Raw genomic sequence first — 22,436 nt, 5'->3', positions numbered from 1 at the left:
TCCTCAGCTAGACACCTCCCTACAGTGTACAGACTCTATAACTCTATGAGGGGCTTTACCATAATTTATATTAATGTATGTTTTTTACTGTTACCACTCTAAGGGCTTGTTTACAAGCTCTCCACACGAACATCCCTTGTTAGCCTCTCCAGATCTAATGTCCGCCTTTCTCCACCCTGGACAGTTGTACCCTTGTGACTTTTATGGATTCCATCAATGGCTCCCTTGAGCTCTGGCTTCCAGTTAGGTTCATACAACGGGAGGCACCAGTCAGAAATCCCACGGAAGGAGGAAAGTGAGGCGGGTATTTTGTCTGTGGGCAGCCTTCTCACTGTGCCAGAAAGCAACAGTAGCTTTGGTTCCCCGCTAACGCCTCAGTTTGTCAGGCAGCTCTCTCCCACAGTAACAGCAATAATCTCTGGTGGGCCACTTCTCCCCTTTTGCCCTTCAAGCCTGGAAGCGGTGCAAGGTCCCCCGCTGTTGCTAGTCCTAAGATGCTTCATCATCCCTTGATCACGCTCTATCTCTACCCATACTCTATGAAAGTCCCGTAGTTAAACTTCCCAATTTCCCTGTTGGAGTGAGCCATCTGTTTCCTGCCAGGACGTTGAGTGACACATGGGGGAAACAAACTTTCACTATTTTAAGCAAAAATGGAATTTGGGGAAGGCATGTTTGGAGTCACAGAAACTAGGGGAGGTAGGAGGACCAGGGTTGGAGAAGAAGCAGGAACTGGAGGACAGCTGGAAAGTCGAGGAGCAGGAATTGCAACTAAAGTCATTCTGTGGCAAGAGCCCAGGCCACCCACTGCCACTGCTTGAGTGCCCACCAACCATCCTGTGTCCTTCAGTCACCTACTCAACAGTCAGAGCTTCTAGGAGAGGGTCTGATTGCCTGTGTCTCCCACTCAAGAGTCAGAGCTTCTAGGAGAGCGTCTGATTGCCTGTGTCTCCCTATACCTCCACTCCCAGGCCGAACTGGGCAGAGGACGGGAAAGATCAGGCCCCTCTGACTACCGTGGTAGGAAGTGGAAGCCACTATCCACCAAGACCACACCCAGTGGGTGATTCCTTTAAAACAAGAGACCAGGGTACTAATAGGAAATACCTCCTCCCCTCCCCAAGAAAGGACAAACATCACTATACTAATTAACAGAAGAATATGAAACCGCCTTTACAACAAGCATCTAAAGTAGTTTTTTTCCTCAAAAAAACCCAAAGATTCATGTAGAGATAGCCACTTCTCAATGAGAATTTCAGTAACAGAGAAGTTCCATACCATTTTCAACCAATGTCTCAAAAATGAAAATTCTTTAAAAGGTTTTTAACTAGGTTTGATGTCGAGTTGCTGGTTTTATCCTAATAAGGTGTCCACTTGTCACACCATTGCAGAATTGCCCATTAAAGGGATTCTTTTGCCCAATATCCAGCCATGAAAAAATGAGAGGACTCAGAGACCAATAACTTAAAAATCAATTTACTCTAGGAATTCATGTCATCTATTTCAGGCTAGAAATAGGTCCCAACAATTTTTTTTTTTTTTTTTTTTTTTTTTTTTTTGAGACGGGGTTTTGCTCTTAGGGTCCAGGTTGGAGTGCAGTGGCACGATCTTGGCTCACTGCAACCTCCACCTCCCAAGTTTCAAGTGATTCTCCTGCCTCAGCCTCCAAAGTAGCTGGGATTACAGGTGCCCGCCACCACATCTGGCTAATTTTTTTTTTTTGTATTTTTAGTAGAGACGGGGTTTCACCACATTGGCCAGGCTGGTCTTGAACTCCTGACCTCAGGTGATCCTCCCACCTCAGCCTCCCAAAGTACTGGGATTACAGGCATGAGCCACCATGCCTGGCCTGGCCCCAACAATTTTTATATCTTTTAGTCTCTTAAAGGTTCTTTTCTTTATGAGGGCTCCTTCTCTCAGATTCTGATTTCTACCAGCTCTAGATATAAGAGTTAAGAATATAGTTTTTTTAGGAACTGAAGACAAATAGCTTATTAAAGAGGTTTAAAGATAATGCCACTGCCGGGCACGGTGGCTCACATCTGTAATCCCAGCACTTTGGGAGGCCGAGGTGGGTGGATCACGAGGTCAGGAGTTCGAGATCAGCCTGGCCAGCATGGTGAAACCCCATCTCTACTAAAAATACAAAAAATTAGCTAGGCATGGTGGCGCACACCTGTAGTCCCAGCTACTCGGGAGGCTGAGGCAGAAGAATTGCTTGAACCCAGCAGGCAGAGGTTGCAGTGAGCTGAGGTCCCACCACTGCACTCAAGCCTGGGCAACAGAGCGAGACTCCATTTCAAAAAAAAAAGATAATGCTATTCTATTACATTTGTCCACTGTAGTATTTATAATTCATACAATTACTAAATCTAACATAAAATTTAGACCATTACTTTTATAGCTCTTTTGGTACAATGTTTATCTCAACTCCAAAATTAACTTACTTCACCAAGACAGAGCTGATGAGTTACAAACTTCAACGTATACTTTACTTGTCATGAATGAAAGCAATACATACTCATAACTGTCCCCTAGAGGTTTCTTGATACATTTACTGTTACAATGGTATCAATAAGAAGAAATTATTTTTCTTTGAAATAAGATTACATAGATGCCATGCCTATCTTTTTAAATTGAGAATCTATATTATGTTAAATTGGTTTGGTTGGTTGTGTAGATATTTTTATTTACAAAATGTTAATTTATTGGGTACATGTGGAACAAAGAGGCCGTCCAAGCCAACCAGAACATTTACAGAGCTGCCAGGGAGATGATTTTCTTTTGTATGACCATTTGATGAAAACCTGAGATGGATTTTTATGATGTAATCAGACATTTAACATTTTTTAGTTTAAGATGTAACTTGTCTCATATGCTTATGTGTCTCATATGCTTCTTGTCTCAATGATATAAGAAAAATTTTAAGGACGCAGTAGAAAAGTTGCATAGAGAAGGCCTACAATTTTCACATATTTAAGCATTTGTGGTTATGTTCTCAATGGGGTATTCACCAACAATATGTCATCTTATAATGCACATGGTACATGCTACTACCCTAAATATATACAACTCCACATCTAATGGCCTATTACACTTATTAGTTGCCTAGTAGAGACAAGAAAGTAGAAGATCTAGCCCTTCCATTCCAGGAGCTGATAATATCTATACATCTTTGCCTTCCAACTTGAAAAACATTTTATTTCTCTTAACATAGTCTTGGTCTACTCAAAACCATTGAACAGGTCTTTCAAATGGAAATGGTAGGCTTCGAGCTGTTTTAATAACCAATATCTGTACAATAAAATCAGCAGATCTGAAACCCTGATTAAAGTGACTTGGTATCCTGAATACCTAGAAACTGATGGTCGAGAAGAGGCTATTACTTCCTTTTACCAGCTCCTCACACCTTATATTGCTCTTTTACAGACTGGGATGTAGAAAAGGGGCTGGCCCACCCAAATGCCTGATCTCTCTGAATGCAAGTGCTCCATATGCATAAATGGAAAGAATAAATCGAAATGAGGCCACTGTTTTCCTGTTTTCCTGTTTCAGGACACTGTCAGCATGAGTAGGAATATCAATCGCCAGGCACGCAAGATCTAGTGAGTTCCTATTCCAGTGCTGCTTTCTCTGCTAGATCAGGTGGCAGTTTGCAGCAAAGCAACATCCTGAAAGTTTATTTGCTATTTGCAAGTCAGGGAATATGACTGGGCACAGAAAAATAGTCTACTGCTGCTTCAGAAAGTATTTCATAGACATTTTGAGGATGTTGCTTCCATAGGAAAGAAAATATCTGATTTCTGGACTGAAGTATACACAAAGTTGGGGCCAAATCCAACGTGGGTCTGTGGTTTACAAACTGTGAGATGTGAAAAAGGATGTGATGGCAGGTCCCATCTGTCTCATTCACCCTAGTTCCTGACATACAGTAGCCATTCAATAATAATTATTGAATAAATGAATAACTGAACAAATAAATGAGCAGATTTCTTAATGACAAATTCATTTTGAAGCATTTTTCTGATCCTTGGTGGTTAAAAGCCTAAGGGAAGCCATAATTCACAGTGATTCTTTTAGATGCAGCTAAATTTTGGTTAAGCAACACCAATATATGAAAATCTGGGTTCACAAAATAAATACATTAGAGTTACTATACTTACTATATGCTTTACAATTAAGTTGAAATATACCTTAATGTAGTGGGTTTCTAAATGCTGGCCCATGAGGTCTCCTTAGGTTCACAGTGAAATAAGAAAAATTAGTGTGACATATTGTTCATCATGAGGCTGTTCAATTCAAGGAACTGTCCTTTATTCAAAAATGAATCTTCCCCCATTTCTGAGGTTAAAATACTTTTTAATAAATGATGGGCATAATCTATGCTAGTTGTTCCTTTTTAATACTCTTGCCAATATAAAGTTGCCAAACCTATATTGACTCCCTTGCTTATCAGAAAATATTTTATTAGTCTGAGAGATCCAAATGTCGGCGACTGGCTTAGTTTCCAAATATGACTCATTTTATAAAAGCATACAAGTGCTTTTGTTGTTGTTGTTTTTTAGAAACCTATCTATTGAATAAAGGAAGTAGTATAACCTTGGCTTTAATGCCCATGTTAATGACAGCCAACAGGTGGTAAGTTGCTGCTCCATGCCTAGCTCTCAGGGCTTTTCAAAACATATTCATCCATTTAAATTTCACAGTAGCCCAAGGAGGAAGTATTGTTATTGTCTCCGTTTCACAGATGAGGAATTCTAGGGATTGTCAACTCCATGCCCCAAAGGATGCACAACACAGCTAGCAAAGTGGCAGAATTGAGATTCAAACAATGGCTCCAAGAACATATATTCTTTTTTAAAATGTATTTTTTTGGTTTCTTTTTTTGATTCCTCAGAGATCCCTACTCTGAACATATATTCTTACATTACTAAGAAACTGGGTCATATGAGAGTACAACCAAGAGAAAAACATTGTTATTATATTATAATGTTATGGAAATGGAGGTTCAATTAGCATAGAGATTATAAACTCCTCTTCAAGACTGACATTATCTTACACTGAAGTCAGAGCCTCTCCCAATGTTAGTTTATCAACTCAATTCTTGATAACCTATTTTTAGCTTCAGTATTTGCAGATACTGTCTTAAGCAACATTGTTGCTTAAGCTCCTGCTTTAATTAGCCAATTCCAAAAATCTCCCACAAAAAAAACCCCAAGAAAATACGGTATTTGCAATGGAGTGTTTCAACCAAGAAGGGGCTTTAAGCGCAACACTCAAAAGCTTAGACATCAGGATTAAGTTAATTTAGGGCAAATTCAACCTTATAGTCAACAAATAAGTGTATTTCACTTTATATTAAGTTTGTTATGTAAAAGTATTAAAATACCAGCTTCTAAATGTAGCTATCCATCCCCCAAACAGATGCTTCTTTAAAATAGGAAGAACACAAACTTTAGTTGGAACTCACATATTCCCTTGCAGAGTCAGAAACCCAAACATAACAGCAATTGGGCAAGTAGGTAAATGAGGAAGTACAATTCATAATAAATGGACAGCAAAACCGATGAGTCAAATTAGACATTTTGACTATAAAGCGACCAAACGCCTCTCCCCAAAAACCAAAAGCCAAAACCTTTTCAAATATACAGCAACTGAATCAGACGGTAATTTTGGCTTTAAAAATCTACAATACTCTTGGTAATGCTAGAAATGATTTATCTGGTAGGTTAAAGTTAGGTATCTATCATTCCACTTAACATCATTTACCAAATGCTGCATTTCATTAATGGAGCTGTCAGTTTATTCTGATGGTAATGAAAAACAGGTTTTAACATTAATAAGCCCTGGGTCCACCAGAAAATAACAGTGAATCAAGAGGTCCTGAGGTTTATGCAGTTTAAGGTAACTCTGTAGATTAAATTTCCACCCTCCAGTCCTGAGAGCTGTGGTGTACACCCTCAGTCCGAATACCTTGTTGAGCATACAGGACAGTCATTTCCGACACTGCAGGTATCTCCTGCACAGACTCTTCATTCAAGTTGCTGGCTTCTGCTCAAGTACCCATCCCTAGCCCACATGCCCTAGAAAAACACAGGAACCAGTTCGGGACGTAGTTATGCATCCAGCACCCCACGCTACTCCCCAAGACTATCCTCCTGCCATCCCAGCTCAGTGGGGCCCAGCCCACTACAATCCAGCTCCCGCTCTCCGAACTTCCCCCGCCCACTCTCCCCACGTGACCAGGACCCTCCCAACCGCCGCCTCGAGTTCCACCAATCAGCAACCACCTCCGCCCAGAATCCGGGACCTGGCGCTCCTCTTTCAAAAAGGCAGCTTAATCCTCCCGCCCTCAGCCACGCCCCCTTTCCGCTTCCCCGCCCCGCCGGTCCCTCCCACTTCCCTCAATTCCCTGTTCCCCTCCTCCCCTCCGGTGGCGCCCTCCCGCTCCCGGGCTTCGCCCCGCCCCACCAGGGCAGCGCGCTCGCTCTCTTCTCGCGAGATCTGAGCGTCCCCGCCGCGGCCGCCGGGCTCCCCCTCCCGTCCTCCCACCTCCCTCCCCCGGCATCTCTCACTCTCCGGCTCTCCTCCCTCCCTCCTCCCCCCTCCACCCTCTGGGCCGGATCTCGTCTCGCTCAGGCGGAGGAGGAGAAGGAGGAGGAGGAGGACGACGTTCGGCCTGCGCAGTGAGATGTTTGTCCGTCGCCGCCGCCGCCGCCATCGCGGAGGAGCGCGATAAAGGGAGCAGAGCCGGGCGTGAGGGGGACCCTGCGGAGCCACCGCGCCAGCGCAGCCCCCCAGCCGCGTCGGAGCAGCCGGAGCCCGAGCCGCCGCCCCCGCCGCCGCCGCGGCTGCCCAGGGGCCGGCCAGCTCCCCAGCCCTGCCCGGGGGCCGCGCCGCCCCCAGCGTCGCCCCTCGCCTGCCTGCCCGCCTTAAATGTGACACCGGCGTCGCGGAGCGCGACCTGAAGCCGCCGCCGGGGAGGGGACGAGCACCATGTCGAATCTGAGCAAAGGCACGGGCAGCCGGAAGGACACCAAGATGCGGATCCGGGCCTTTCCGGTGAGTCTCTCCTCGGCGTCCGGGACCCCGGGGCCGGGGGCCGGGCCGAGAGCCGCACGCGAGGCCCGGGCTGAAGTCCCCCAACAGGCCGCAGGCCCGGCCTCCCCTCCCCCACGCTCGCCGGCCGCGGGGCGCGAGCCTTCCCGGCAACCGGGCGGCGCGGGGCCCCGGCGCGGCCGCCCTCCCGGGCCGTTCCCCGCGCCGGGAGTCCGGGCCTGGCGCCGCGCCCCCGTCCGGGAGTTGCTTCTTGAGCCGCTCCACGGGCGTCGGCTGCGGCCGGGGCCCCTCGGCCGCCCCACGCCTCCCCACGTTGCTGGGGTTGTAGGCCCAGGCTCCGGCGCTGTTAGCAGCGGCGAAGTCCTCCCTGTGTGGGGCGTGTGTGGAACTTTTCACGTGGGGTTTCGTTACACTTTCAAAAATTACCCAGTCTAGCTTGTAGGGTGATGAAGGGGCTGCCCTCTCACTCTGCCCCCCTCCCCAGGCGGGGCTGTGCCATCAACCTGCCCCCGAAGCAGTGACAGTGGTTCCACGGAATGCTCAGTGGTCATAAACTAGTAACATTGGGTGTATTTCTAGCGTCTTTCATCCTACAAGCCTCCTAAACACTTTACAAACTGTTGTGCAGGATTGCCTCGCCACTCGGAGGAAGGCCGGGTGGGAGGAAGCAACAGAGATCAAACCGGACAATTGGTTCTCCATTTCTCAGCCTTGGGAGCCCAAAGAATGAGTGTAGTCGCCTTGCAGAGTTGCTTTCTTTCATCACTTTCAGTGACAGCAAACGTGTTGTGTTCAGAAACCTTTTCTTTTTTGGCATTACGTTGTGTCGTAGCCTTGTGGTGTTTAGCATATAGGGTATAACTTTGGGTGTCATATCTGGTTCGTCCACACTATGGCAAGCAATTAAAATGTATTGTTGTTAACAAACTGGACATACTTGCCTATGTCGCTACAATAAAAGGCGTACGTCAAGACAGACGAACTAGCAATCGGACAGAAGATTTTAAAAAACAAAATTAGAGAAAGATCTTGGTCTTCCCTTCTTAGATTCATAAATACTTCGTATGATGTGCAGGCGAAAGAGGGAAGTTTGTTGTCACTTTTTAAAGAGAGCTTTTCCTGAAGTGCAGTTGCCTGAGAAAATACTTATATTAATATGATTGCCCCAGTTGAGTCAAGTAATTTAGTCTCAGAGAACATGAGGACCTCTCTGAATTCCTAAAATTTAAAAGGATACAGCTCATGCAGAATTCTGAAATTGCAAGAACATAAATACTAAAATCAGTGTGCGAAAACCTCTGCTTTGTGTAAATAGGTACGGTGTATTTAGGAGAATTAAGTGTTTTGATAATAATTAAAGATTTTTGGAATGTTTCGAACTTTTTTCTAAGTAAACATGAGAAATGTTGACAATAGAGTACTAACGAAGCTTACTAGTATGTTTTCCCTTATGATTGGGCACAGAGCTGGGTTATGAATTTGTGATTAATATTAATTTTCCTACTAAATTCTGATCACTTTAGAGTTTAGAACTACTTAGAATTTTATGAAGTTAATAGTTTTATACGACAGGTTTTCTTTTTCTTTTCTTTTTTTTTTTTTTTTTTTGAGACAGTTTCGCTCTTGTTGCCCAGGCTGGAGTGCAATGGCGCGATCTCAGCTCCCAGCAACCTCCGCCTCCTGGGTTAAAGCGGTTCTCCTGCCTCAGCCTCTGAGTAGCTGGGATTACAGGCAGGCGCCACTATACCCGGCTAATTTCGTATTTTTAGTAGAGACGAGGGTTCTCCCTATTGGTCAGGCTGGTCTCGAACTCCCGACCTCAGATGATCCACCCACCTCGGCCTCCCAAAGTGCTGGGATTACAGGCGTGAGCCACCGCGCCCGGCCTATACAACAGATTTTCTAGGAGTGTTTGCGGCCTTACACTACTCAATTCTTGAAGTCTTACGTTCTGAATAAGATTTTTTGCTAAAATGTGGAGGAACTCAAATTTGACATCAACTCACTCAAGTGAATGGCGTTCTGATTGACCAGCTGTACGTTCATCTATGTGTAATCAAACTCTGACCACTTCAGGTTTCCCTGCTCTTGCCTGTTTTGCCATCATTTAATTTGTTCAGTAAATATTGAATGTTATGTGCCAGGCACTGTTCTGGGTGTCTGTCAGGATAGCTAGAAAGACCGAGATCCCTGCCTTCTGGAGCTAATATTGTTGGGGAGAAGAGGTGGGAGAGAATTTCATTATTCCTTTAGCTGACTAGTATAATAACGTTGTGTGATACGTTACCACATAATACTGGAACTTAATTTTTTTTTTAGCTTCGTTATGATTATGAGCTAATTTGGACCCATTCTGTCTATGACTTTGCAGGTTTTTCTGAAAACCTTACAGAAGTAAGTGACTAGTTTTGATATTCAGTAGTTAATAGCTGCTGATTTCTAAAAGAATTTTTCATTACTGTTTAATAAGTATTAATAACATTCATAAGTAGTTCCCATTGAAAAGAACTATTATAGTTTATGACCCTTTGTTACAAATATATATATATCTCAGTGGTAGGGTATTTCATAGTTTTATCTTGTTAACCGTGTGCTTATGGACCTTCAGAATTCCTGTCTTCCAGATTAGCAGTCTTGTGCATAACTACAGACTGCATGAGTTGCTGGTCAAAAGTAGTTAATGCATAGTATGCCATAAGGAAAAAATATGGCTGGGTGCAGTGGCTCACGCCTGTGATCCCAGCACTTTGGGAGGCGGAGGCAGGTGGATCACCTGAGGTCAGGAGCTTGAGACCAGCCTGGCTGACATGATGAAATCCCATCTCTACTTAAAATACAAAAAAATCACGGGGTGTGGTGGTGGATGCCTAGTAATCCCAGCTACTTGGGAGGCTGAGGCTGGAAAATCGCTTGAACCTGTGAGGCCGAGGGTGCAGTGATCTGAGATAGCGCCATTGCGCTCCAGCCTGGGCAACAAAAGCAAAACTGTCTCAAAAAAAAAAATTGTTTATGGTTATACATATGTACATCCTTAATTGTTTATGGATCCACATATGTACGTATTTTAAAATAACTGTATTTTACATCTGTTGTTTGGATATATAGTTACTATAATTTAAGGGAAACTATAGTTTCACCAAAAGTCTTAAGCACTCGGCTGGAGAAGGTGGTTCACACCTTCACACCTGTAATCCTAGCACTTTGGGAGAGGCAAGCCGGGTAGATCACCTGAGGTTAAGAGTTGGAGACCAGCCTTGCCAACATGCAAACCCCTGTCTCTACTAAAAATACAAAAATTTACCAGGTGTGGTGATCACACACCTATAATCCCAGCTACTCGGGAGCAAAGGCACGAGAATCATTTGAACCTGGGAGGCAGAGCTTGCAGTGAGCCAAGATCATGCCATTGTACTCCAGCCTGGACAACAGAGTAAGACTCTGTCTCATAAAAAAAAAAAAAGAAAAATTGTGTTTAAGGTGGACAACATGATGTGTTGATAATGTATACATTCTGACATGCTTACTACCATCAAGCTAATACAAAATCACCTCTATTTATTTATTTATTTTTTGAGGTGGAGACTCGCTCTGTAGCCCAGGCTGAAGTGCAGTGGCATGATTTCGGCTCACTGCAACCTCTGCCTCCTGGGTTCGAGCGATTCTTCTGCCTCAGCCTCCCGAGTAGCTGGGATTACAAGCATGCACCACCACGCCTGGCTAGTTTTTGTATTTTTAGTAGAGACAGAGTTTCACCATTTTGGTCAGGCTGGTCTTGAACTCCTGACCTCCTGATCCGCCCGCCTTGGCCTCTCAAAATACTGGGATTACAGGTGTGAGCTACTGCACCTGGCCAATAGTTCTGTTTTGTCTGCATGATGAGAACAATTAAGATCTACTTCCTTAGCAAATTTAAAGTATATAATACAATGTTATTAACTATTCTTACCGTGCTGCACATTTGATCTCCACAATTTATTCATCTTACAACTTGTACCCTTTGATCAAAATCCACCCCCCCCATTTATTTCATTCCCCAGTGTGGGCCACAGAGCAAGACTCTGTCTTAAAAAAAATAAAAATAAAAAGTCTCAAGCACTCTTCTCAGGTTGTTTTACAAAATTAACTCGTAGAAAAGTATAGAATTATGTTTTGAGATTGTTTTGTTTTCATTGCAAAATAGAGTGGTAATTGAACTTACTGGATATTTTATAGATACTACTCCAGATAAATTTCCATCAATAATGTCAGATTCTTTTTAGTGTTTTGAGTGCATTTTTTTTTTCTTTTTTGAGACAGAGTCTTGCTCTGTCGTCCAGGCTAGAGTGCAGTGGCATGATCTTGGCTCACTGCAGCCTCCACCTCCTGGGTTCAACCGATTCTTGTGTCTCAGCCTCCCGAGTAGCTGGGACTACAGGTTTGTGCCACCACATCTGGCTAATTTTTATATTTTAAGTAGTGATGAGGTTTCGCCATGTTGGCCAGGCTGGTCTTGAACTCCTGATCTCAGGTGATCCGCCCACCTCTCTTTCCCAAAGTGCTGGGATTATAGGTGTGGGCCACCGCATGCAGCCTTCGTGCATATTTTAAGTATCATTGTCTGTAGAAGTTATAATACACAGTTTAATGCACAATTTGCATTTTTAAGTAGACCTTTTCCTAGAAATTCTTTTTAAGATGGAAGACAATAAGGAAGTTTCTGTTTTTGTAAGCTGTTGACAAAGGAAAAGTTTATTCCAGTTTATAAGCTTTCGTGCATTGCACAAAGTATATCATTTCACATCTTTTTGATAATGTTTAAACTTTTATTTGTATGCGAAGAAACAACAAGGACAATATAACTTTTTAAAGAAAGGAGGCAGTAATTGTGAAACTCCTGGAAATAATGTGGGTCTGGATCAAATAATCTGCCCCAGGGAGTCTCTTTCTTACTCCTGGGCTTTGTTCCACCATGTAGGATTAGTTGCTGTCAGGTAAATCTTTTATTATCTTTATCTTTGAAAAGTGACTTCTTACCATTTTTACTGTATGGGGTTTTGTCCATATGGGTTTGAGGAGCTTGATTAGAATTGGAGGGGTTACATTTGAATGAAAATGCCGTCCTGTCCTCTGTCAAACAGTAATGAAGCCTTTCTTGGCCTAGCCTTCAGAGTTTGGGAAACCTGTTATGAAGGTGAGTGTCTCCAGAATGTAATCAGGCTCTTAAGATCTCTACCTTGGGGTCCTGGAAGTAGCTTCAGTTAGTTTATAAAAAGCTTGCTAACTCACCATGAGAAAGAGTGTTATGATGAAATGCCCACTCCCTAATGCTAGATGAACTCCACCTGTGTAGCATGGACAGCAACTGTTTGGAAGTGATTGTTGGCTGGAACATACAGAGACTCACATTAGTGAAACAGTTTTATGTTCATTTGTGATATACTTAACAGGAAAGAGTCTAAGGGCAGATGGGTACAGTTAATCTTTTTTTGTTTTTTTTTCTTCGAGCTACAGAAATGTTTGTTAGATTTGAGGGAACAGCTTCTATCTTCATAGTAGGTTTCTCTTTCTTAGGGAAGGTAGTTGTTGCATAGTACTACCTGGACTGGTGCATAGAGGAAAGCTGGATGGTAGTCTTGCAGATCACACAGAGCAGAGAATTAATTATAAATTTGTTTTTCATTTTTCATGTTATGAAACAAGGTGAAACAGATTCATTAAAGTGTTACACTCAAACTGATACTGTTTATAGTTTTGGGACAGCCAGTATTGTCATAGCTGTTAGTACCCCTCTGACTTTAGAAGTTAGAAAAATAAAAGCATACAGTTGTTATTAACAAACTATTTATTTTGCCTTGTCTTTCTAGATAGCAATTCAGAGGAACCTGGAAAATTATTAGTTCCAATAGTGAATTAGAAACTATTTAAGTAATATGAAATATAATGTAAAAATTTGGCTTTTTAAGTAATACATAAGTCACAAACTTGATTCAGACAAATTAGAGACTGCTTCATTTGTTTGTACATCATTCATTAAATGAAGTTAAGGGATGAAAGCATTTGTCCAGTTCGGGAAGATTATATGATTAAGGCTAGAAAAAGTGGTATGCCTTTTCGTTATATTGTACATTGGGAGACTTCAGCGGTAATTTTTTGTTATTTTCATTCCAGAGTACATGGATGCTCTTAAGTAGTTTTGTTAGGTTTATATAAAAGTTACTAGACAATTTGTAGTTTTAAATAATGCAACTTTTTAAAAAAGTAGTTCTTGCTGGCCCATTGTAAGGTCAACAAAATGTAAAGGTATTACTAGTAAGAACAAATCACTGAGTTAACACATAGTTTTTCATGACTATCATACTTTACTTCAGTTTGCTTAACTGTTTCCCTATTGCCAAATATTTGGTTGATTCCAGGGAGTCCATATTTTTTCTATTAAAGAAGATTGCAACTGCGACTATGTAGACACATGAATATTTGAGCCCGTCTCTGATTATGGAATTATTGAGCTGAACATAACTGAAATATATTACCTAATTGACCTCTATAAAGGTAATAATAATAGCTAACACTTTCTAAATGTTTATCATGTACTCTGCATGTCTAAACTTACTCATTTGAGCAACTCTATAGAATACTGTTGTCTGTTCTACAGATGAGGCTTTGCAAGACTAAATAATTTGCTTAAGATATTCTTCCAAGTGGCAGAACTAGGATTCTGACCCAAGCAATCTGGCTCTGAAGTGAGCACTCTTAAGAATTAATTGTATTTCCCAAGGTTGTATCAGTTTAACTTCTGTGTAGCAGTGTCTTACCCAACATAATGTATGTTTAATTTTATAGGTGAAAAAATAGTACTTTAATGCTTTAATTTGCATTTCTTTGACTACTTAGGAGAACAAAACTGTGAATAGAGAATTTTCATGTACTTTTGCACTGGAGTATTCAACATACGAATATAGGGATGTGACTAAAAAGTAAAGAGACTGAAAGCATAGTAGTTAAGAGTGTGGGCTTGAATACCAGCTCCACGTCTTTCTAGCTGCATCATCTTTTTTTTTTTTTTTCTTTTTTTTTTTTTTGAGACAGTCTCGCTCTGTCACCCAGGCTGGAGTGCAGTGGCGCGATCTCAGCTCACTGCAACCTCCGCCTCCCAGGTTCACACCATTCTCCTGCCTCAGCCTCCCGAGTAACTGGGACTACAGGTACCTGCCACCACGCCCGGCTAATTTTTTGTATTTTTAGTAGTGACGGGGTTTCACCGTATTAGCCAGGATGGTCTTGATCTCCTGACCTCGTGATCTGTCTGCCTCTGCCTCCCACCGTGCTGGGATTACAGGCGTGAGCCACCGCGCCGGCCTCTAGCTGCATAACTTTTAACAAGTTAACTTAACTTCTTGTAGTTTCAGTTTTCCTCTATGTAAAATGAGACTGCTAATAAGACCCACCTTACAGGTTTGTTGTGTGATAAATAAAGCTTTAAAATAGAACTTAGCACATAGTTAACTATTGTTATACCAATATTTAGCCATGATTAGGCCAATATTAAAAATTGGATGTTATTTTTGCAAGCAGTTACATTGAATGCCATACACTTATTTGAGCGGTCCTGTCATATTATTGTACAACTTCTAGAACTTAAGTTTTGAAAAGCCTGCAGAGCCAGTTTGTGAATTGTGCTAAGAAAGCATTCTCAAAGGATATGGGTTTAGTACCACTGGGACACTTAAAGAATCCTGTTGGCTCTTGAGGGGTGGCTTCAAAAACAAGTTCCTATATGATTCACACATAATCCTTGGAATAACTGTGTAACCTCTCGTAACTTTATTGAAGGAGTAAATACTCATTTGGTTTGCATGTTCTATAATATGTACATTGAGTGTTCATCTAAAAACACATCTAGTTTTTCTTTTTTCCTTCCTTTCCTCCCTTTCTCCTCCTTCTCCTCCCCTTCCCCCCCCCTTTTTTCCCCCACTCCTGAACTAGGTTGTGGTCCCTGTCCAAATCTTATACTAGACACCCTTTTGTACCCACACAGCATTTAGCGTAGTGTGGGTGGTTAGTGAATGATTGATTAAATGAGAAACTAGTCCTCTAAGCTAAACCATAGTAATTGATAAATTCAGTAAGTCAGTACAAATGATGCTCTGAAATGTTTGAAGTTTTCTAGCTCTAAGTGAAGTCTTAAGATGTAGTAGTGTGTCATTAAAGATCTTGTGGCACTTTCTGTATGTAGCAGGGTAGTCAGCCTAGTCTCCTGGAAAAATGAGTTGAAATTATCAGTGACCCTGAATTGGGAGTCAGAAGGCTTAGTCTGTGGTCCAGTCTTTCTGTTTACTAGCTGTGCTCTACATTTCACTTCCTCCACCATGACTCCCCTTCACATCTCATCCCTTTCTGTGACACTGTTAAATTGTACACTCTGGTCCCCTATTTCTCTTGCAGATTAATTTCCCTGTATCTTCAGCCTATTCCTAAAATTCTCTTGATTTCTTTCCACCTGAAACATGGCTTTGCCCTGAGGATGCAGGTTTATCTTTTTGAATTGAGGTTTTTATTTTTCTTACAGTCCTTGAATCATTGGGCCCAGATGTGGTTTATTGCCATGTTCATCATCTTTTTTGGCTTGAGAATTACCCTGCTGCTCTCTCCCTATGACCATCTGACTTCCTGAACTCATGCTTCCTCAGTCATTGAGGAGTTTAATACCTTCCTCACAGATACTATGTTAATACATTCCTCACAGATATGTCTGGCCTCTATCTTAATTTTGTTCATTGCCTGTGGAAGTCATTTATTTATTCAATTTAAAATACATTTATTGTGTGTTGCTGCTATGGGTCAGGTACTGGATCTACAGTGGCAGTCAGTCAGGCTTGTATTGCAGGGATCTTCACGCTGTCTTAGAGCTTGTCATCCTACTGCTTTAAAAATCTTCCAGCTCCAATATTGCATTCTATCCTAGCTCTTCTGTTTGTTAGATGTAGGACTTTGAGCAAATCATTTAGTGTCTGTCTGTTCCCTCTTTTGTAAAAAGGAAAAAATGATGATACCTACCTCATAAAATTGTTTTAAAGATGGAGTTAATACATATAAAGCTCTTTAGAATAGTACTTGGCACATACTAAGCATTATAAATAAATTCAAGCTGTTATTATTTAATTATTCTATCTTGTTGCTTCGTTCCTTCTCACATTAATGTGCCCTTTGATCTCGGGAAGACCCTTTCATTATCCCAAGCCATGGTGCTTTCACTTCCACCTATGTTACCAGTTGCCTCTTTCTTACTACCTCCCCAGAACAAGGCCAGAAATAGCAGCAGAAAGTATCTTGGATCCTTCCACCTATTTGCTGCCACTGAACTTATTTTCTAGCTGCTCCTGGAGAAAATTGCAAGACAGTGGTCTCTAATTTAGCTGGACTCTCATTGCCTCTGAGCAGTTTCTTTTGTGTCCCAGGTCAACTTCCTCTCCCCTTTCTTGCCTGAGCTATTCCAAACTTTAACATTGTCCCTAAGCTCTCTATTGAGAATTCTCTTACTGCTCTTGAAGAAACCTAACTACTACATCACTGTGAAAAAGGAATGTAATTAGGTGAAAGTTCAAAGTTCTTTCAGCATTCTTCCCTTTCAATTATATTATTTAATCTGCATCCTTATTCATTCTCGACTCCTTCCCTCTGGTCTCAGTGAAGGAAGATGTCTTTTCCCTGTCTTCTGCATTATAGTAACTACCTCCTTTCACAGCCAAGATTCTTGAGAGAGGAGTCTGTGTTTCCTTTTTTAGAGCATAGTTTTCTTGAGGCCTCAGTCTTTTTTATGACTTTGATCAGTACGGCAGTATGCACCCAGCATATAGTACACAATGTTGAATAAAGAAACTAACAGACTCTTTAAGTTTGTTTCCTCCTCTTTAAGATGAGAACTACAGCGGTCTTTCACAAATTGTTGAGGATTAAATGAAATCATATCAGAAAATGCTTTCTAATAGTGCTATCACTAAGACATTTAAAAGAATTTCCCAATGATAAAATCAAAATTTTCAACTATAATTCTGTTTCATGTAGGGCAGTTATTTTCAAACGTTTACAGGGAGCCTGGAGGGTGTCTAGGACCCAGGAGGCCTAGGAAGTGTTAAGTAGAAATCTTCCAGATCTCCCTCTGTGGTCCTTAAGAGCAGCTCCTCTGTTACCATTTGTATGTGGGGTTCTGTAAAAGATTTCATTTTAAGAAATTCTGTTAACCATTGCTTCAAAATCACTACTTATTAATGAATCTTTTTTAAAGATGAGGAGAATACTATTTGCTCAACTTGATAACAGTTAATAGGAAATTGAGAACTGATCCTATAGTTGCCTTAACTCCTAATCCAAGTCTGTTGCTACTAGACAGCATTCTGTTTTTTTAAATTCGGTTTTAAAGTTGGAAGTGTAACTAAGCAAAACTTCCTAATTTGACCTCCATTTGGTACTTGTAATCATTGAGAAAGGAATGGACCCAGATTTACTCTTTAAATGAGAAATGTTACTGCTGAGCAGATGAATAAAACGACTTCAAAGGGGAATTTTTACCTGCTTTAAGAAAATACAAGATTTCTTAGCGATACTTTTTTATAAAAGCAAGCCATCACCGCTAAGAGGAATTCTTTGACATATGTGTTTTTAAGTCATTCTTACCTAGAACAGCTCTTAACTGAGAAACTCTTAGCCTCTTCTGTTTGCCCTGTCCTCTCCAAAGTGATGGTGAAAAATTCCTTTTTCTTTTTCATCTCCAATTCCTTTCCATTTCCGCTAGAGGTTGTCTTATAAGATTAGTGACAACTTGTTGGATGTCTGACTTGTGGTAGGCTGTTTTAGATACTTTGAACTAATTATCTGAAATCCCCAAAACAATTTTAAGTATGTTGTTGTTACTCTTGTTTTAAATCTATTTGGGTCTCGGGGAGGACTAGTAAAATATTTATGATATTACATGTACAGCTGGAGAAGGGCAGAGTTGGGATTCAAATTCCAGGTATGTCTGACTGAAAAGTTTGTGTTGTTTTCATTATACAGAAAATTAATTCTAAGGTTACGTTTTTAATTATTAGCCAGGGGCAGATCTGGGGACCCTGAAGCTTATACAGTGCACTACTCTCTTTACAAAAAGAATCTAACTTTAGGTTCCAGGTGTTGGAAGGAGACTTCGTAAGCTTCCTTTGTAAGCTTAAGTAATGGCTTTAAGTAAATGGACCATTTATAAAAGGAAAAACTTTGGAAATGTGCATTGTTCAGTAACATTTGAATATATAACTTGTTTACGGGGACCGTAGTGTGTATTGACTTGAATAAAACAGTCAAAAGCATAACCTGTAAGAAAGGCATATTATTATTACTAGTTGACCTATTTATGAGTTAACACTTTGCTACTCTAAATTGTAAGGCTGACTACACACATTAAAAAAAATTGGTTAATAGAAATCTAAGTGTATACTTTGCAAAAAGTGATTCCTTGAAGTTAATATGTTTAAAATACTTTGATTTTTAATTTTTTGTCTCTAAGAATATACTAAAGTGATAAACAGTAAAATGTATTGGAAATACAAGGATTAAATTCCCTAGTAATAATTTGCTACTTTTGGTGTATGCAAATGAGACATGAAAGCAATATGCTTTTTTGATGAATGCTATCACTAGCCAAATAAAATAATAATTTGCGTGCTCTTATTTATGTTAGTATTTTAATTTTTAAGCACTAAAAGTGACTCCTGTAATCTTTTTGTGGTGCTATAACAAAATCCTGCAGACTGAGTAATTTATAAAGAACAGAAATGTATTTTCTCACACTTGTGGAGACTGGGAAGTTCAAGATCAAGGTGCTGCAGTTTCTGCTGTCTGGTGAGAGCTGCTGTCTGCTTCCAACACCACGTCTTGATGCAGTTTCCTCTCGGAATCCTTTGGTGGGGAGGAATCCTGTATCTGCACATGGCAGAGGCAGAAGGGCAAAATGTAAACTCTGTCAGCCTCTTTTATAAGGCCACCTAATCCCATTCACAAGGGTTCTACCCTTATAAGTTAATCACCTCCCGAAGACCCTACCTTTTTTTTTTTCTGACTCTCACCCAGACTGGATTGCAGTGGCTTGATCTTGGCTCACTGTAGCCACACCCTCCAGGGCTTAATGGATTCTTTCACCTCAGCCTCCTGGGTAGCTGGGACAACAGGTGCAGGTCAGCAGCTATTTTTTTTCTTTTTCTTTTTGTAGAGACAGGGTTTCACTATGTTGCCCAGGCTGGTCTGGAACTACTGGGCTCAAACGATTGCACGCACGTTGGCTTCCAAAAGTGCTAGGATTACAGGCGTGAGCTATTGCACCTGAATTACCGTACCTTTTAATACTGCTAAATTGACGATTAAATTTCAGCATGAATTTTGGAGGAGACACAGACATTCAAACCGTGGCAGAGACTTTTGAGAGAATCTGTTCTTTCTTGCACAGATGAGGAACAGAGGTCTAGAGAAAGTGGTTTACCAAGGGATACACTCCTGACTTGAATTTATGGAAGAACCATGACCAGAAGCTTGATTTCTGGTTCAAAGCTCTTTCTCTTTAGCAGACTGAAACAAACATGTAGCCATAGTAACTCAGTGTTAACACTGGCCTATTTAATTATAAAATGGTTTCTCAGTATTGAGCACTCTGATGATTTGAGTTGACATGGTACTCTGGAGGGACACTCAGCTTAGGACCCTTGGACTCCTTCATTGCGCTGTGTGATCTTGGATAAGCTCCTTAGCCTCAGTTTTTTCGTTGTAAAATGAGGAGGTTTTAACTTGGGGTTACCTTAGGCTCATTTGAGCTCCAAAAATTTCAGTAAAAGACAGTTATGTGTTTGTACATAAATCTAGGCACCAACTACTAGTGTTTTCCTGTGGCCTTTGAAATATTTTGTGTGATGTTGCAAGAATTACCTACTTTTTTAGTCTTAGATTTTTCTTTAAACTATGAATGGTATATTTCAGTGATGATGGTTAAGTTCCAATGTGAAGCAGTGGGAAAGTTAGCTGTGTTCTTGTGTGCATTTTTTTGGTGAGTTGACAGTTGCAGGAAAGTTTTAAACAGGCTTATAGCAGATTTTTGTAACAAAATTTATGTCATAGATCTTTTGCTGTCATATCTTATTTGATTACAGTTAGAGTCATTCAAAGACAGCAAACTATGGCAGTTCAGTACTTTGTATGTTTTTTTCCTTTCCCTTTGGGTTATGTGTAATTGATTTAGGTGCAGTCAATTTGTCATTGTCTTACAGTTTATAGAGTTTTTATACATTATCATAGAAGAATATGTAAAGAGTAATTTTATATACATGTGACCCATGTATAAATAGTAGTGTTAAATAGTATAAATAGTAGTGTTTTGGATTTCATAGTATATTGGGAAATACAACAAATTTTATAGTGTTGATTTTAGATATAATCACTCATTTTCTTAATACAGAGGGTCTGTACGTATGATGTCTGAATTCTAGTTATGATGACTACTGTGTTTTTTGGATAAAATGTGTTTAAGGGAATCCTGTAACATCTCTTTTTTTATGGGTAAAAATAGCACCAATCGTAGAACAGTGACAAGCTTTTTACCTCAATGAGAGTACTTACATTATTGTATCTTACTTGTTGTGATCATTATCACATTTTGAAATGTTATACATACTTTTTTTTTTCCATATATGCGAAAGTCATTCACAGATATAGTTGAAAGAGTTGTTAGTACTTTTAGCTCAATTGCTCCGTGACTTAAATTCACTTAAACAGGCTAATCTGGAAGCTTGACCTTGTGTCTTTGAAAAAATTGTTTCAAATTTCCCAAATTCTCAAATTGAGTTTTGGATAGCCTACTCATGTTGAGGACTGAAATGCAAATCATAATTGAACCTTCTATTGAGGATTTAACTTTCTCATTATGAATGTTACTGTTCTGTAATGATATTAGAGCCCAATTGAATTTTGATCAAGTTGTGATTTCATGGAATTGTCCCATGCTGCTGTGCTTTTCTAATTGATAATCTTTTTTTTTTCTTTTTCCTTGACATCAGCTCTTTTTTTGGCAGCACTCCTCCACTCCCATCTGTTCTCCACTGTAACCAGAGAAACCAGTTAACCAAACATCAGTAGTTTTTACATGCAGTTTTAAGTCACTAATCAAGGCTATATGTCTCTTCTGCATGGGCGGGGAAGAAATAAACAAACATATTTATTGAGCAAGTGCTGTGTGCCAGATGTTTTCGCAGACTTTCTTAATTACCCCATAGTTCACCATCTCACATTTCTCTGGCCAGGAGCAAATGAGGAAAGTGAGCTTTGAAAGGTTAATTTGTTCAAAGTCTGTTTGCATGTGTCCCGCTGGTCTGTTTTTCTCAAAGCTTGGATCTTTGGCTATATTTTTGATGGTTGATGTTGCTTAAGGAATAACTGATGGATAAATGGTATTATTGCAGATGTCATAAGTAATTGTATACTGGTTGGTCATCAAATAAGACTCCTTATCGTTAACTGCAAATGGACTATATTCAGATCATATTTTTTGAATATTATCTATACATTGTGCTGTGCATTGTAAGGGATACACTAACATAAAGGAAGAGAGACTTTATCTACTCTGAGGTGCTTAGAGTTTGGGAGGGAGCTTCCTTATCTGATTTTAAAAATACTGCCATTCCTCAGATACTTGTACCAAAGCTTTTTTTTTTTTTTTTTTTTTTTTTTTTTTTTTTTGAGGCTGGAGCTTGAAATTAAGATCAAGTATTTTTGCTTGTTTATTTTTTTTCTAGCTGTGTCATTCTGAATTGCCTGGAATTTCAAATTCTCACCCTTTCCCCCACCCACCCTGTTCTAAATTTTTTCTTGTAGAAAATTATTCACAGAGGACTGAAGACTTCTTGTCCTTTGTATGTAGTAGATGTTAAGAATTCACTTCTTTTCATTTTAGTTTTAATTTGTCTCATGATGTAGTTTTCTCTCTTAGTAATCACAGAAACTTCAAGATGTGTAAGTATATAATAGACTGACATGCTTTCAAATTCAGGCATTTTGAAGGTTACAAATCAGAAGTAACGTAAATGAACAGATTTTGCTTTAAAGAAAACAAAGACCATTACAGACTTATTTTTGTCATTGATACTTTACTGATGAGGAAATTGTAATCCTGGATTGGAGGGAGGTAAGGAGGCAAAGATCACTTTTAAAAATTAAATTCTTGACTTCGTTTTTAAAAGTCTCACTAAACTATATGCATTTAAGAATCCTTAATTATATCTTTCCTTTAAAAAAGCTTTTGTTTCTTTTTCTGCTGAATGAATTTACTTTGCTTGCTGATCATTTTGTAACTTGGCCTTCTTGGGGAAGGGTCCTGTATACCTCTAATA

At 40.4% G+C, this 22,436-nt stretch overlaps 1 protein-coding gene across 3 annotated transcripts in view; it reads left to right on the top strand.

Moving 5' to 3' along the window:
* The first annotated feature begins 6,628 nt into the window (after positions 1–6,628).
* CUL3 (cullin 3) overlaps positions 6,629–22,436 on the top strand; it is a 113,509-nt gene continuing 97,701 nt past the window's right edge. For all 3 annotated transcript variants that reach the window (XM_005574447.4, XM_005574445.4, XM_074010340.1), the window contains exon 1: positions 6,629–7,062. In XM_005574447.4, coding sequence (XP_005574504.1) covers positions 6,997–7,062 — 66 coding nt within the window. In that variant the 5' untranslated portion in view covers positions 6,629–6,996. The remainder of the gene's footprint in view (positions 7,063–22,436) is intronic.

The sequence above is a fragment of the Macaca fascicularis genome, chromosome 12 (assembly GCF_037993035.2).
Source record: "Macaca fascicularis isolate 582-1 chromosome 12, T2T-MFA8v1.1".
NCBI classification, from domain to species: domain Eukaryota; kingdom Metazoa; phylum Chordata; class Mammalia; order Primates; family Cercopithecidae; genus Macaca; species Macaca fascicularis.
Note: the sequence above shows the minus strand (reverse complement) of the source record. Positions and strands in the feature narration are given on the sequence as shown.